At 41.1% G+C, this 15260-nt stretch overlaps 2 protein-coding genes across 2 annotated transcripts in view; one reads left to right on the top strand and one right to left on the bottom strand.

Annotated features, from left to right (window-relative positions):
• Nucleotides 1–9828, bottom strand: part of RGS7 (regulator of G protein signaling 7) — a 260123-nt gene extending 250295 nt beyond the window's left edge. Inside the window, exon 1 of the mRNA XM_064413717.1 lies at nucleotides 9807–9828. The gene's annotated coding sequence lies outside the window, so the exon portion shown is untranslated. The remainder of the gene's footprint in view (nucleotides 1–9806) is intronic.
• Nucleotides 9532–11858, top strand: PIGM (phosphatidylinositol glycan anchor biosynthesis class M). The gene has a single exon (XM_064413724.1). It carries the CDS (start codon nucleotides 9627–9629, stop codon nucleotides 10863–10865), a length of 1239 nt encoding a protein of 412 aa, XP_064269794.1. The 5' UTR covers nucleotides 9532–9626; the 3' UTR covers nucleotides 10866–11858.
• Nucleotides 11859–15260: the final 3402 nt, after the last annotated feature.

Raw genomic sequence — 15260 nt, 5'->3', positions numbered from 1 at the left:
CAGAACAGTGGGATCTACAGCAAGAGCAGATATCCCAAGTCTACAAAAGGCAGGAAGGAAATGAACCTGTACCATTACAGTCAGACTGACCCTCAGTGTATTTTCCAAACAAAATGATTCTGTGATTACAGCATCACTACCATGTCAACTATGAGTGTTCTAAGAGCAGAAGAGTGCTGAAAGCACTCCAGGTACATGTTTACCTACTGTTTTCACAAATCCCAGACTGACAGCAGTATCTGAAGTTTTCAAATATCTCCACAGAAGTCAAAGTTTTGGTGACAGGGTTTTGCTCAACCCACAGAAAATGCGGCAAAGTAGATTTTTTTCCTGGTTCGAAGAATATCCACAAAAACTTGGTTTGTTTTCTCCCCTCTCTAAATAGAGGGGCAGAAAATTTCTTTTATCTTTAAAATAGATCTCTAAAATTGGAAAGTCATGGCAAGAGACCCTAAAGATCCACAAAATAAAATTGTCAGTTACTCTGGTAATAAAAATGTTTTATACCATTTGTTTCATCAGTGTTCATTTGTAAGTTGTTAGGGTTGGAGAAACAGTACAGAGAATGTGTTAATACTTGCCTAAAAACTAAAACAAACAACCTAGGTCAGAATTATCTATTAGAACTTTCCCCACTTTATGTGAAAACTTTCTTAATTTTTTTTTTAAATCCATTCCAAAAAATGTGTGATGCCCCTATGGTTGCATGAAAAGCCCAACCATGACAAGTCTGTGTGGTGCAAGGAAAAACAGATGCAACATTTTAGACTTAGGCTTAGAGATAAATTCCCATTATGAACTTTTTTAGTTTTTAAGAACTTTCCAAGGAATGAGGTAGATATGTCCATTCATTTTAAATGCAAAATATACACCAAATTTTGCACTAGGTCATCAAAGAATATGGGGAACTCAAATCTCAATATGGTTTCTCTTTCTGCTTGAGATACTCTTACTTCATTGAAGTCTAAACTCTGAAATTCAGAAGAAAATCAAAAGGGACACTGAATAAATGAATCTTTCTGGTGTTGATGGTGCTAAGGGAAAAGTGTAGCAATATTCCCTTGGGCAAGACCTGCTCGATTTTTTTCCTGTGCAATTCTATAAATAGCCTGGCTCTCAGAAAGCAAAACTGTCTTTATACAACAACTCCATCAAAACAATACAGAACAAAACCAAAAATTACTTTTCTAGTAATTTTGTACAAAGAACTGTTCCATCTTTTTAAAATTCAAATTATTTTAACAAGAATTAAGACAGAGCAGTTCTTAGAAGCCCACAGGTTCACTGATGCAGAAATTTCACTTTTCAACTGTCTCTGGATTATCCTAGCTAACAATTATTCCAGCAGGATTTTTACTGGGAGTAGAAAATGTATCTTTTCATCTAATTTTCAGGAATAACACAGTTACTCCAGAAAGCACTTGAATAGTAAGATTCATCACAAGTAATTTACGCATTCTGTAGAAGCATGACATATAGTTCAACATAATGTTAATTTTGCATGATTCCAGTCTTGGTTGTTCAAGGAACTCTGACAATTTCTATCACCCTTAAATAGCATGACTACTTGGTAAGTATCAAGTTCTGACTAATCTGTTATTTTTACAGAAACAATTACCTTACAATTTGTACTAACACACAGTAATCAAAACAAGGAAAAACTACAGTTACTCTTCATTGCATCGGTATTCAACCCTACATACACCTTATCCAGAGGATATTTTCATCCTGTATTTTTTGGCACAATCAACTCTTTGAAAAGTTCATCAAATAAATATGAGATATAGCTGTCTTTCCTCTCTCAAAATGCACCCTTTCCTAATCTTCTCCTATACACAAAGAAAGCAGGATCTACTCTGACACAGGATAACCACTGGTTGAATCTCAACTTAAATATATGCAAAGTTTATGTCAGCAGACTCAAATTCTGGCAACATCCTGTCAAACTCAGCAATGTGGCAGTCAGCAAGGACAAATATTGAAATTCAACAGTAACCAGAATGAAGAAAGACAAGCAATACTGAAACAAGTGACATGCCTGTTGCCAGTTGCACTGCAGATACAGAACACTATGTATGAATCGTCCCAAGTCTGCAAACGTGGCTTGCCTGAGTCCTCTTCCTTGGGTTTTCCCTCCTATGATAGGAATACTGCCACTGAAACCACAAGTCCTCACACCAATGGAGTCTGACTCCAACTTCTGATTCAGGTGCAGCAGACCTGCAGAGCACAAAGGGCCTGACAGCATTCCTAAGCCTGTGTGTGAAGCAGAGCATCTCCAACACACCAAATGGGGGGAAAACTGACAAACAGATTGATGGCACAGCTGCCACTTTGAATCAGCAGAGAATGAGTAAGCTCTGAAGTCTGAGTTAAGAGACACATGTACATAACGCCAGGGGACAGTATCATTCAATATTCTGAGGGGCTGAAAGAAGAAGGGACAGAGCTGTGACTGCCAAAGACAGCACCAAAACCAGGATGAACTTGGCCACCAGGCAATTACACTCTGCAGAAGCACCAGCACCTGAGATCATTAACACAGCAAGAGGCAGAGCTCAGACAGAGCGAATAAGCAACTGATCCGGCCAAGTAACTGCCAGAGATTGAATGAAGAGCAGCTAAATATTTAGGAGATAAAAAACCCTAGGGACTGGGAAGAAAAAAGGTGAATTTCCACCTAGCTAGTGAAGGATACATCCTGTACAGCTGAGTCTCTAGGACATCTCTCTTTAGCTTATCATTCTGCAGTGCAAAGTACAATGGCATCTTAACCACTATGCAAAACACAACAGGAAAAGGAATAATAAGGTAGAATTATTACTCAGGGACACTTTTCAAGATGATGTTTCTGACAAGCTATCAAAAAGAGAAAGGCAATGGCATTAAAAAGACAGATCCATATCTTCCCATAAATGCACTTAAAAGGTTTTAGAAAAATTGAGGATTCTTTCCAAAAAAATATTTAGAAGACCATGCCATCCTCTAGAAAATAGTGAATGGGAAAAGTTTCACAATAGTAAGAGTTAAAAAGATATTTAAACAGTTATTTAATCAGTTGTAAGTATTTCATGAGAGAAGACAGGGAAGCCCTTTATTGGTTAAGGCCAAAAGCAACAAAGCCAGCTCAAAGAATGTTTCCTTCCCTTTCCAGAGGGAATATCTAAAGCTTAATGTAACAGAGAAGAATTGGGTTTTTCAAAACTTTTGGAGGATGCAGAAACCCAGATAATCTTCATTCTCATTTTTCCACACACACTGTATACCTGCTAGCAGTAGCAACCATTATTCAGAGCACTCTTTTGTGAGAAAAGCTAACATGATTTTTGGGTTTGATTGTTGTTTTTCTTTGGTGTTTTTTCATTTTTGCTGTTTTGTTGTTTTTTGGTTGGTTTTTTTTGGTTGTGGGTTTTTGGTTTTTTTGGGTTTTTTTTGTGTTTTTTTTTTTTTTTTTTTGGTGTTTTTTTTGTTTTTTTTTTTAAATCCAGACATCTATTTAGGTAGATAGATCTTAAATACACTAGAAAGCAAAAGGCAAAATCAGCTTTGGTTAGTTTCTACAGACTAGAGCTCCCCAACAGCTGCTCCTCTCTCCTACAGGATGTTCCTTCATTCCACCCAAGGGAGATAGTCTAGGTAGGGTTTTCCTCCTTCTAGACATCCTCAGTCAAGAACAGGAAACTAAACAACAGCAAGCTATTCCCTCTTCTCTTCCACCACACCCACAGGAGGAGTCCCAGGTTCTCTATACACACACACACACACACGCTGTAGCTCCTCAAACACAGCATCTCTGGAGCCCTGCCAGCACAGTGAGCCCTAGCAGCTGAGCTCTGCCTTTTGTAGCAGCTGCTCCTAAACTGCTGCACAGCCACTGCTGGAAAAATAGTTAGGCTGAACCACAGCATCAAGAAGTAAAAGAAATAATAATGCAAAAGGCATCTATTTTTATTTTTATTTTTTGTCCAATACCTACTGCTTGCAGGTCTGAATCTCTCACAGCACAAAGGCATTCTGTCAGCACAAACAAAGCAGGTGGTAGGACAATCCCTTGCATCTGAGATTTCCCCAATGAAAGTGAAAATCACCCAATGGGAAGCATGTGCTCCCACTGATCCCCACACCCACTTTCAACTATACCCCTATCCAACTATCTTTCCTTTCTTTTCGTTGTGACCGGATCAAAATGCCATCAAAAAGTGAGAAAGTTAAGAGACCATTTCTTTATGTTTTTCAGTGTTTGCACCTGGTATTCAAAGTACATGCAACACTGTCATCAGGATTACAGTCAGAAGAAACAGTAAGATGTTTATTGTGAGAAGGAAAGGCAGTGCTTCATAAGCCATTTTTTGGTCACTAAGTATAAAATAAATTAAGATATTAATTTCTCTGATGAACTGATCAGTTTTGACCATGAAGTCAAAACCAGAAAACTGCATCATTAATTTTATTGCATAAATTTATAAACCTTTTAGTGCTATATAAAACAACTGCTCCATCTGTGATAAAGACTTGGAACTCATATTTGTATCTATTGTAAATAAAGCACCTTGGAAATCCATCTGATGCACAAAAGCATAAGAAACAGAGGTGATGAGAATAACACCTAGTGTTCCTATCAGGCAACTCTGCAATATTTAGTTTGAGACTTTAGCTGTAATTACAGTTACTTGTTCTTATCTCAGTGAGTAACTGCAAACACAACACAGCCTGAGAACAGCAAAGTTACATTTCAAGTTTTGTCTCTTTTCCCCTTCCAAAGAATTGGAAAAAAATTAGGCAGTTATAAACTAAAAACGCACAAAATGTTTCCCTTACACATTCAAAAGCTGGCAAGAAGTGATTCTTAACACAATTAGATTTAGCCTTTCACAGGTTCTTTCTGGAGGTGTCATTCTGCACAATGGTCACAAATCAGCAGTCTGATGCCAGGAACCCTCAGTTTCCTAAATAATTTGTCATTTGGCTCCAGTTTCTCTTTTGCCTGGGTTCATCAATTCTCTCTCTGCATTCTTTTATCAGTAGAAGTAAATAGGAAAAAAAATTAAAAGTAAAGGAAATTCAACACAATCCTCAGTTGTATGCTCCCACTTCTGGAGTTCTAATCCACTGGGATACCAGCACCATTTGCTAAAGCTGTAGAAGCAGTGCACAAAGGGGGAAAGTGCTTTGTTTTGGTATTGTAAGTCAGGCAGCAAGGGCCAGGCACTGTCCATCCTAGATGCAGGCAACTCCTGTTTACCATATCACACCTCAGATTCTCCATGGCCTTAAAGCAAAACAGGCCATAGTTTTGCAGTTGCCCCCTAGACTATCATCATACTTCCATGGACTTATTCTTGCTGCCACATGTGTTTTCTCAGACATAATATTTTCTTTCTAATGGTAAATTTAACAGGTTATCCTACAGACTAATTTTTATCCAGTACTTATTTTCCCTGAAGGGCTGGAATTGTACCTAATACACTGGCATACGATCAGTATAACCACTGCAAGCAGTCCTCTGCCAACACCACTTGAAAGCATACTGTGCAAAATCACAATGTGGTGAAAAAAAAATCATTCCTTTACAACTCCAATCACATTCTCCAAATAGCCACATTTATAGCACAATGTGTGAATAAGGGTATAGATTTATCAGGCAGTTTTAGAAAACACATTAACAGAAAAAGCTTAAAGGAGAGTGGTAGCTTTTTGTATATAATGGTGATTTTCTTCTGTGAAGAGTTCTAATGTGTTTCTTATTTTTTGCAAACCCTCCTATATTATTCATTCCAGTATTAAAGCAGAAATGAACACTTCCTTACATAATCTTAATTATATTTCTCTTTTGCTGATAATATCTAAAAGTCAACACACTACAAATATTTGAAAGGCATCAATCCTATTTGCAAAGCCAAATAATTTTATCAAGCTCAAAATATCTAAGAAAAGTGTTAGTCACTTTTTCTACAGAATTTCATGTGCTGCAAGAAACAGATTGTACTTATCATATTATCAAAAACTTAGTGTCAGTTTACAAATATATTAGGCAGGAGTACTTCTCATGCAAGGAAACATTCTGAGTTCAAAACCCAAGAGAGTTAAAAGGGAACTCTAATACATTACAGCACAGCAGTCTCCCCTTCAGAAGTCTGAAGACCTAATAGCAGCTATTGGCCAGTATCTTCCTTACTTCCTTAAATATTCAACTTTCCTACCACCTTTTATACATATATACTTCACTGCATACATACAGTATGACAACTTACAGAAAAACATACAATCCTTATGATCAAATTTTATCTCATAACAACAAAGTATAGCTAGTCATTAACAATTAATTTATGAAAAGAGTCTTGCATGAGAAATGCCTCACCCTGAGATCTCTGTAGAATGACCTAAAATACAGCATATGGAAGCATCCTCCAACTGCCTTCCTCCTAAAAAGCCTTTTACTGCTCTTTCTTCTGTAATTTTTCAGATATTCCAGCTTGTCTAGCCCTCTAGGCCACCTGAATCTTAGTAAGGTTCTCACCACCACAACTCAGCACCTGCATTTTTTTTCCTTGCACTGCTACCAGTTACATCATCTCCCTTATGTTACTTCAACAGAATCATCTTCTAATTGTCAGCCTTCACTAGCTTCTTTATTCTCCTCAAAGTTCTCAGATTTAATCTGTTAGTCCCTCCAATATTTAGCCCTACTGTACCCATCTCTTCTAGGTTTGGATGTTCATCTTTGTTGATGGCAGTAGCCTCAGCTTAAGCTTTCTCAAAACATAACTTTCCTCCTTAGTGTGGATAGCAAACCCCTGAAAGGCAAGAACCTGGCCAAATGTGTGGATTGCCCCTGGCTGAGCAGGAACCAGCACAGCACTGCTTCCTTCTCTCCAGCTGCCACCCTCCAGTTGCAGCCACCTTGATTTTCAGATGGTCAAAACTTCCATTGGGCTTTAGAACGCCTGGCACAACAGGGCCCCGACTTCATTGTCCTTTTAATGCTACACTGCCATGTAAACCCTAAGTAGCAGCAGCTCATAGGAGATAGTTTATGGGATATACGTCCTGGTGCTGCTCAAGTAGTCTCCACTACAGAAGGTGAAGCGAGAAGTTAATATTTGAGTTCAGGTTTATAATCCCCCATCACACGTAGGCAACAGAAGCACATTTGGAAGTGACCTCAGTTTGTAAGATGGTCCATCTTTGAGACTGTGTAAAGAAAATGCCTGGCAGGTAGTGAAATAAAACATTTATGCCCATGTGAATATACACATCCATATGTATTCCTATTTATGTTATGGTGACTCCAGACTTTCCTTCATGCTGTTTGTACCTTTGTGTGCACTGGAATCAATCAGCCTCAGTCCCAGCAGTTCTATTAGCTTTTATCTCCCAGCATTTTCTAAAAGTGGCTCATGGTGACTGATATAAATAAAAGCAGCTTTTTACAGGAACAACAGATTTATAACTTTAATAAGACTGCCCTCCTTCCTGCATTAAAGTCTACAGTAGATGACAAATCAGGTTAAGCAAGCTGGTATCAAATCTGAAGCCAAATGCATTTTTGAGCCAAATCTTAATTCTCTGAAGAGCTTCAAGTGTATTTTGAAGATGTTAAATTATTGATACGGAAAATCAATTCTTTTTCCAGCTCAGGCAATGTCATACAGTCACAGTATATGCAGTAGCTAAGGCAGATTTTCTGTTTTATTTACATCATGACCCTTTAGAATTAAATTACCTACTTTCTTCCCCTTTAGAATCCTGATAAACAGTCACTACCAACAGCTTAACAACTTCTGTTAACATCAGATAAAAGATCTGTCTGAAAACAGACTGTCAGAAACAGACAAGAAAACCATGAGACACCAGCACACTCCTAAATTCATTTATTAAACTCATATTATTCCACCAATATCATTAAACCTGGACACTTCAGCAAATCAACTGCAATGTGTTCTGATCTGACTATGAACAGGTGCCTCAAATGGTCTGAAAAAATAAAATATGTTCCACCCATGAAGGCATCAAAACAGCAAACAATCCTGGGAGAATGTTGGCAGATAGCAAGAATAGTTCCTTGCAAACTTTTCCAAGCCAAAAAATCACTAGTATCTACATATATGTACTTCCAAGTTATTTCAGTCCCAGTGATTTTATTCAGTATTCATCTCCTAGCTTTTCCAGATAAAAGCTCAGGAACAACAATGGATATGGTGATAGAAGCATTTTTAAAAGTACCCCAACCATTATAGTACAAGATACATAACAGAGGAAAAAAAAATAAAATGCTACCAATCTTTCCTGTTCTAAAATAGAATGGCAATAGTGAATAAGCAATTATTTACCAAAGATCAACAACCACCCTCATTCTCTTTCCTTCCCTTTCCCAAAAATATCCTAACAATCTGGTGAGTTAATGGAGAATTCCCTTGAGATTTCCTATTGAAGATGTCCAGTTTACTAAAGAAATATGCAAGTATACAACAAAGGAAAAACTGACTCTCCAGGTTAGTTACTATGCATTGGATGCCTCAGACTATACCCCACTGTACTGTTATACACAGAATAAATTTAACAGATAAAAATTAGTAACTGTGTGCACACAAACAAAAATATCTTTTGTCCCCTGAATATCCTACCAGTTAGGCCACCCTCCAAGATGCCTCTGCCAAATGCAAAAGATCTGTTCCCAGTTCTTTGATGGGTGTCCCCAGAACTGAGAAGAAGCAGATTTTATGTAAGAGATGCGAGCCATCAATGCTACAGCTCCCAAAATATTCCCAAATGAAACCACTCAGCAAAAAGAGTGAGGTTGCAATTAACTACTAAACAAGCAAATTCATATTTTTGATTAATAGAACATCTCTAAGAAAATCCTTTCTAAATTCTAGTATGAAACCCACAACAGTAACAAGCAATAAATGCCTGTTTTTCAATCAGCCCCAATTCAAATGTGAGATGGCAAACATCCAGACAGGAAAACTATCTGAAAAACATACATAATAGGCCCTCAAAATAGAGCGGAATCAATTCCTTTGCTGTGACTTTCTCTAAGTTCCAATTTTGACGATACTGTTTCTGATCTAATTAAATGAGGAATCTGCTGCGGCAGGAAGCTCACCTAAGCGCTCTGGAGAGCGCTCATACGCCTAGGCAAAACACAGCCACTTGCCGAAGGTAAATAACAGATGTTGTTTTTCCTTCCTACTTAACTACGACCGCATCTGCCGCCTCCCTACCCGTGGAGCCCGACAGCTCCCGGCAGGACGAGGGGGCAATGGGCAGCGGCGGTGCCAGCGGCAGCGCGGGAGGCGGTGCCCCGCAGCTCTCCCCGGACACCGGCGCCGATGTCGTGCCAGGCTCCCAGCCCGCAGCAGAGGCACCGCTGCCCACCGCGCCCCACGGGCCCGTCCTCACAGCGTCCCGTCCCGTCCCGGCCCGGCCCGGCCCCGCTCCCGGCCCCGCTCCCCGCCGGGCCGGACAGCGCGCGGGACCGCCCCGCCCGGCCCCGGCCTCGGCGCGCAGGCGCGGGGCCGCCCCCTCCCCGCGCTCCCCGGCGGAAGCCGCAGCGAGCGCGGCCGCCCGCGCCCCGCGCGTCCCCGCTCCGCGTTCCCTGCTCCCGCATTCCCCGCGCGGAAGGGATGGCGGGGATGGGCGCGGCCCTGCTCGCGGGGCTGCTGGCGAGGCTGGCGCTGGTGCTGTACGGGCTGCACCAGGACCGCACCATGCGGGTGCGCTACACCGACGTCGACTACCGGGTGTTCACGGACGCGGCGCGGCTGGTGACCGAGGGGCGCTCGCCCTACCGGCGGGCCACCTACCGCTACACGCCGCTCCTGGCCTGGCTGCTGACGCCCAACGTGTTCCTCACCGAGGCCTTCGGGAAGCTGCTGTTCGTGGCCGGGGACCTGGCGGCTGCCGTCGTCGCTTACCGGGCCCTGCGGCGCCGGGGGGCCGCCGCCGGCCGCGCCTGTGGGTGCTGCGCCGCCGCCTGGCTCCTCAACCCGCTGCCCATGGCCGTGTCCAGCCGGGGCAACGCGGAGGCGCTGGTGGCGCTGCTGGTGCTCGCCACCGTGTACTGGGTGGAGGCGGGCAGCGTGGGCAAGGCCGCCGTGTGCTACGGGCTGGCCGTGCACATGAAAATATACCCCCTGACCTACGCGCTGCCCATAGCGCTCCGCCTGCGCGCCGGGCCGCGCCCCGCCACACGGGGGGACAAAACCGCGAAGTTCTCGTTTGGGGCGCGCCTCTGGCACCTCTTTGTAAGGACGCTGAACCGCGACGTGCTACTCTTTGGAACAGTTGCCGGATCGGTGCTGGCGGCCTTGACTGTGGCATTTTATCACCTCTACGGCTGGGAGTTTTTGGAGCACGCCTACCTCTATCACCTGACTAGGAGGGATATCCGTCATAACTTCTCTCCCTATTTCTACATGTTGTACTTGACAGCAGAGAGCAAATGGAGTTTTGCCCTTGGGCTCGCAGCTTTCCTGCCCCAGCTGCTTTTGCTCCTGGTTGTTTCCATAGCATTCTACAAAGACCTTGCCTTCAGTTGTTTCCTACACACCGCTATTTTTGTGACTTTTAACAAAGTGTGCACATCCCAGTACTTTGTCTGGTATCTCTGCCTGTTGCCCCTCGTAATGCCTAGTATTAAGATGTCCTGGCATAGGGGTGTGCTGCTTCTCTTTCTGTGGTTCATTGGACAAGGCCTGTGGCTTACTCCTGCATTCTTTCTGGAGTTCAAAGGATATAACACTTACTTATTTATATGGTTGGCAGGCTTGCTTTTCCTCTTAATTAATAGCCTCATAATTGTTCAGATTATTGCACACTATCAAAAAGAAGCACAAGTTGCAAAAAAACTGAAGCAACGGTAGTAAACTGACCAAAATCCAGAAACAGCCCTACTGTCTTTGGTGAGGCACCACATATCACCAGCACTTCATCTAACAAAAGTGCCCGTGAGTGGTATTAAAGCACATTGTGTGTAAATGTTACTCTTTCAGGCCTTGAGAGCACTGATGGTCCTCAGTTCTGAGCAGCGCCAGTCCTGCCCTGAGCAATGTCAGCAGGTGTACCTGTCTCCTGTGTGGGTCAAAACTGCATTGCAACCCTGTCTCCAGCTCTGTCCTCCTGCTCCTGACTAAAATCCCTGGAAATACCCTGCACCAGTTCATTACTTAAACGTGTTTGGGGCTCTGGTGAATGGGCTCTGCTCATCTGCACTGGCTGTCTTCACCTGCTGCCTCTAGGGACAGTGGGGCTGTGCCCTGCCCTTTGACCCCTGTGCTGGGGCCACTCTCAGTTCCTGCTCCTACTCCCTTATGGAGTAGGCCTGGCACCTTTTTTCTCATTCTCAGTGTTAGTCTGATGAGGACCTTGGTCTTTGTCTAGAATAACGCAGAAGATAATAAAGGTGGAATTTGATTATAAAATTGGAGTTTGACAGTTTTGTACATTCCAGTGGGTCAGTGGGGTGTTTGGCAAGGCTATTGCTCAACATTTACAGTGGGGTTTACTTTGTTTTCACAGTAACATTTTAGCTATGCCCTGTTTGTGGCCTGTACCTGGTCATTATGTCATTAACTCTTTGAGTTATGAATTTATTTTAGAATTCAGATATCCCACTCTTTCACTTATTTTTGCATACTCTGTTCTGTTTGAATTTTTGAATAGATTTATTCCCCTTGCCGTGGAGGAAGATTTTCCCATATACCTGTCTTGGATCACAGAGATGTATAAAGCTTATATATTTGTTTCTTCCTGCCAGGTTCCAGAAAAGAGGCCACTGCTCTAAATTTCAGTTAATATATGGTTATTGTGGGTGTTAACAACAGCAAATGCAGAGTCAAAGTACACATAGAATGGCACCTGTGTCCCAAAAGCACTAGAGTTTATGCCAAAACAGTAATTGGAAGTGTTGTTTCTTAGTGATTCTGTTTCTCTGCTATTAAAAAGAAATGAAAAATTGAAAGGAGTTGAGGAAATGGAGCAGTTCCCAGAAGAAAAGGGAAGTTTTGAAATAGGAAGCTCTACAACTTGTCAAAACACATTTATTCCTATAGGAGACACAGGAAGATTTGGAATTGAGTGCCAGGTGATAGTGAGAGGAGAGCAGAGCCATTTTGGAATCAATACTCTTCAGAACATCCCATAGGAGGTCTGATGTACAGAGCTTTTGACAAAGGTGGAAACTGACAATGTATTTTGGTAAAATCTAGTTTAAATAGGCATATGCCAAATAGAAGAATTTTCATATTTGCCTCACCTTTTAGTTACATCCAATGGGAAAGTGAAATCCCTACTGTGTAACATAGAGTGGGGCTTCAAGGCAAAATAGCTTCAACCACTTGGTGGAATTCCCTGTGATGTCACTGGGAAAGAGTGTGGCTAAGTGGATTTGCCATGCTGCCTCTGAACCCTGGCAGTCTCCTGAGGCAGCCCTCTTCCTCAGGACTGTGCTGACTTCCAGCTACCTCACTTACAGGATTTCCTTTCCTGCTTGTAGTGCTATCTTGTGAGATGGAATTACAATATTTTAATCTGTGAACTTTTCCTATTGCTTCTCAGCCCCATTGAGGTGGTTACATGAAAGGAGAGGAAACCCGAGTCCCCACAGCCCAGAGCCATAGGGCATGTTATCAGGAGGTGTGACCATGTCCTTGTACCACTCTGGCCCAATTTAGACACTCTGATGTGTTAGAAGGATGATTTCCCTGTGTTTTCCATGCTCAGAGTACTGGGGGGTGGTGTTTCTGCTCCCTCACTGGAAAGCCTTACTCTGCCATCTGCCTTCTCACTTGCCTTCAAGCTGTGAAAATCCTGACAACCTCTTTGTAAATCCAGAAATTGGATAAGGCAATGAATATTCTTTTGACTGTCTTGGATTTTTGGGGCAGACGTGGCACTGATTTCCTACTTTGTCTGGGATGAAGTTTTATAGCACCAGTGTGTCTGCATCTTCCACTAGAGGTGTATCAGTCAAAAAACTGGTGGCATAAGCCACTTGCACACAGTTTTATATTAATCAGCAAGACATTTTGTGTGTGCTGTGAGCGTGTGAAGCAAAATCATCCCATGTGGCTTTATTCTCCAAGGCAGAGTTGGGTATTCCCAGCTTTAGCAGAAGACTTCTGTGCAATACTTCTGCTCAACCCATCCTGATGTGCAGGCAATGGCTCATTTTCCTTTGCAGCTAATCTTCCATTATCTGTTACACATTTTTCTGTTGCAGAAAGCGTGTTTCCTTCCCCCAGAGCAATGTTCTGTATTGCTTTAACAGACCTACTTATGCTGTTTGCAGACATTTCCACACCTCTATTTTTCCCTTCCTGTTAGCAAAGAAAGCAAATGCAAGCCAAAAGGCATTTCTAACCTCAAAACCCAACATTTCAAGTAACTGTTTTCATGACAGAATTGTCATTTTTTCCTTATGAAAAATATATTCTTGACTTGTTAATAGCTACATCATTTTGAGAAGGCAAATTTTTCAGCAATTCTGCATAATTTTTCAGAATACAAATTCTGAAGCAGCAACAGGAGCTGAAGAGTACATTCCCTTTGCACGTCAGTATCAGTTCTGCAGTAATGATTTGAGAAAGCCATGCATAAACAAGTTATAAAAAAGCTTTTTAAAAAAATGAGATTTACAGTCATAATTTTAATAATCCAGGATGAGTCCCTCTTTTTACAGTTGTTTTCTAAATCACCCAAATGGGTTTGTGATTTAGAAGTAATTCAAGTGACTCATAAAAAGCTGGATAAGAGAAATAAACTGAAGGAGAGAAAAAGATATTTGAGAGTTCAAATTTTGCAAATTGCTTTAAAAAAACTATTCCATAGTTAAATGGAATTTAATAACTTTATGCATTTAAAAAAAAAAGTGTTCAAATAATTTAATGGAGTAACAAGTTATAGTTCTTGAACAAGTTATGGTGAATAGTTATAATGCCCCTAATATTTACCAAATTCATTTCCTATGGAACATGTATGGCTTTTGACACTGTTCAAATTATTTTGCTTGATAATTTTGTGTCCATTTATCCTCTGATAATTAGGAAATGAAGTTTCTCAATGTTAGTTTTCCTTCCTTACCACGGGTTGCAAAACTAATGGCTACTACTTTGCTTTTAAAAGGTTGAAATGCCCATTGAAGTGTGTCTCATCTTTGCACTGGAACCGGCCCTTAAGCACAAGGTACAAGAGGTGAAAGAGGGAAAAGAAGAATCAAGAAAAGTAACATTTTTGCCTTGATTTTTACACTGTAGCCTATTGTCCAAAGACTCATGCCTGGATTCTCAGGTGACTTCAGGCAAAGCTCAGCATTTAACAATGATTTGCTTCAAAGTTTATAAATGCAATTATTAAAAAGCAGGGTAAGCAAAAATATAATAAAAAATATTTCATTCCGTTTTAGTGTGAGAATGCTGAATTACCATATATGATGCAATACTTGGTCCTGATTAACTTTTTTTTGTGTGTGTTACTTGCATTGTATTGACTCCTGTAGTAATAAAGAAAGCAATTAGGTGTGCTAAACTGAGCTCCTCAGTTATCTGTTTCAAAGAAACCATGAGGCTTTTGCATTTAACAGCAAGGGGAAACTCCAACATTTTTCATAACATTGTGTAGAGAAAGTAAATGTTAAAAGAGAGTAAATTATGAGCAAAATGGATTGCTTTTTTATCTGAGAAGAATGAGTCATATACTCATAGTGAACACAGGGAACCTCAAAATATATGAGGAGTTCCTCATATATTTGCCAAAGACAGCTGCAGAATGCATGTCCTAGTGATTGCAGCTTTATGGAATAGGATTACCCTGAATTTAGGACAAACCCTTTACTCAGACTGGAACCAAACCACTCAAGCAATTTTCTTGCTTAAGAGCATATTTATGTGCACTATACTTACGAGCCCAAACATTTACCTGCATGTACAAGAAGCAAAAAGAAAAGTCTCGGTCAATACACTTTGAATGACATTTTTCAGAGCTACCCTCTGTAAAGCAGGTTCCTTAAATATTTCTTATTTTAGCACTCAGAATCTCTAGTGTCTCTGAAAATTAATTACATAAATTTTGATGCATATGGAAAATAAAATCGTATGCTTCAGGGATCTTGAAGTTTAATAGACACAATAAAGAACCAACTAATTCTGTATTTGAAGGTGCACATTCCACCAGTATCCTGGTGTTCTTCATTATAAAAATCTGCACTAGTCACATTTGTGTAGAAGACTTGTTTCAATCTTTATGCCTGATGAATGAAGTCA

This window comes from Passer domesticus, chromosome 3 (assembly GCF_036417665.1).
Source record: "Passer domesticus isolate bPasDom1 chromosome 3, bPasDom1.hap1, whole genome shotgun sequence".
Taxonomy (NCBI): domain Eukaryota; kingdom Metazoa; phylum Chordata; class Aves; order Passeriformes; family Passeridae; genus Passer; species Passer domesticus.
The sequence above is the reverse complement of the archived record's forward strand: the minus strand, read 5'-3'. Positions and strand labels throughout refer to the sequence as shown.

Bases quoted from the DNA above. Each gene is read 5' to 3' on its own strand.
- PIGM (XM_064413724.1), top strand. From the start codon at position 9,627: ATGGCGGGGATGGGCGCGGCCCTGCTCGCGGGGCTGCTGGCGAGGCTG.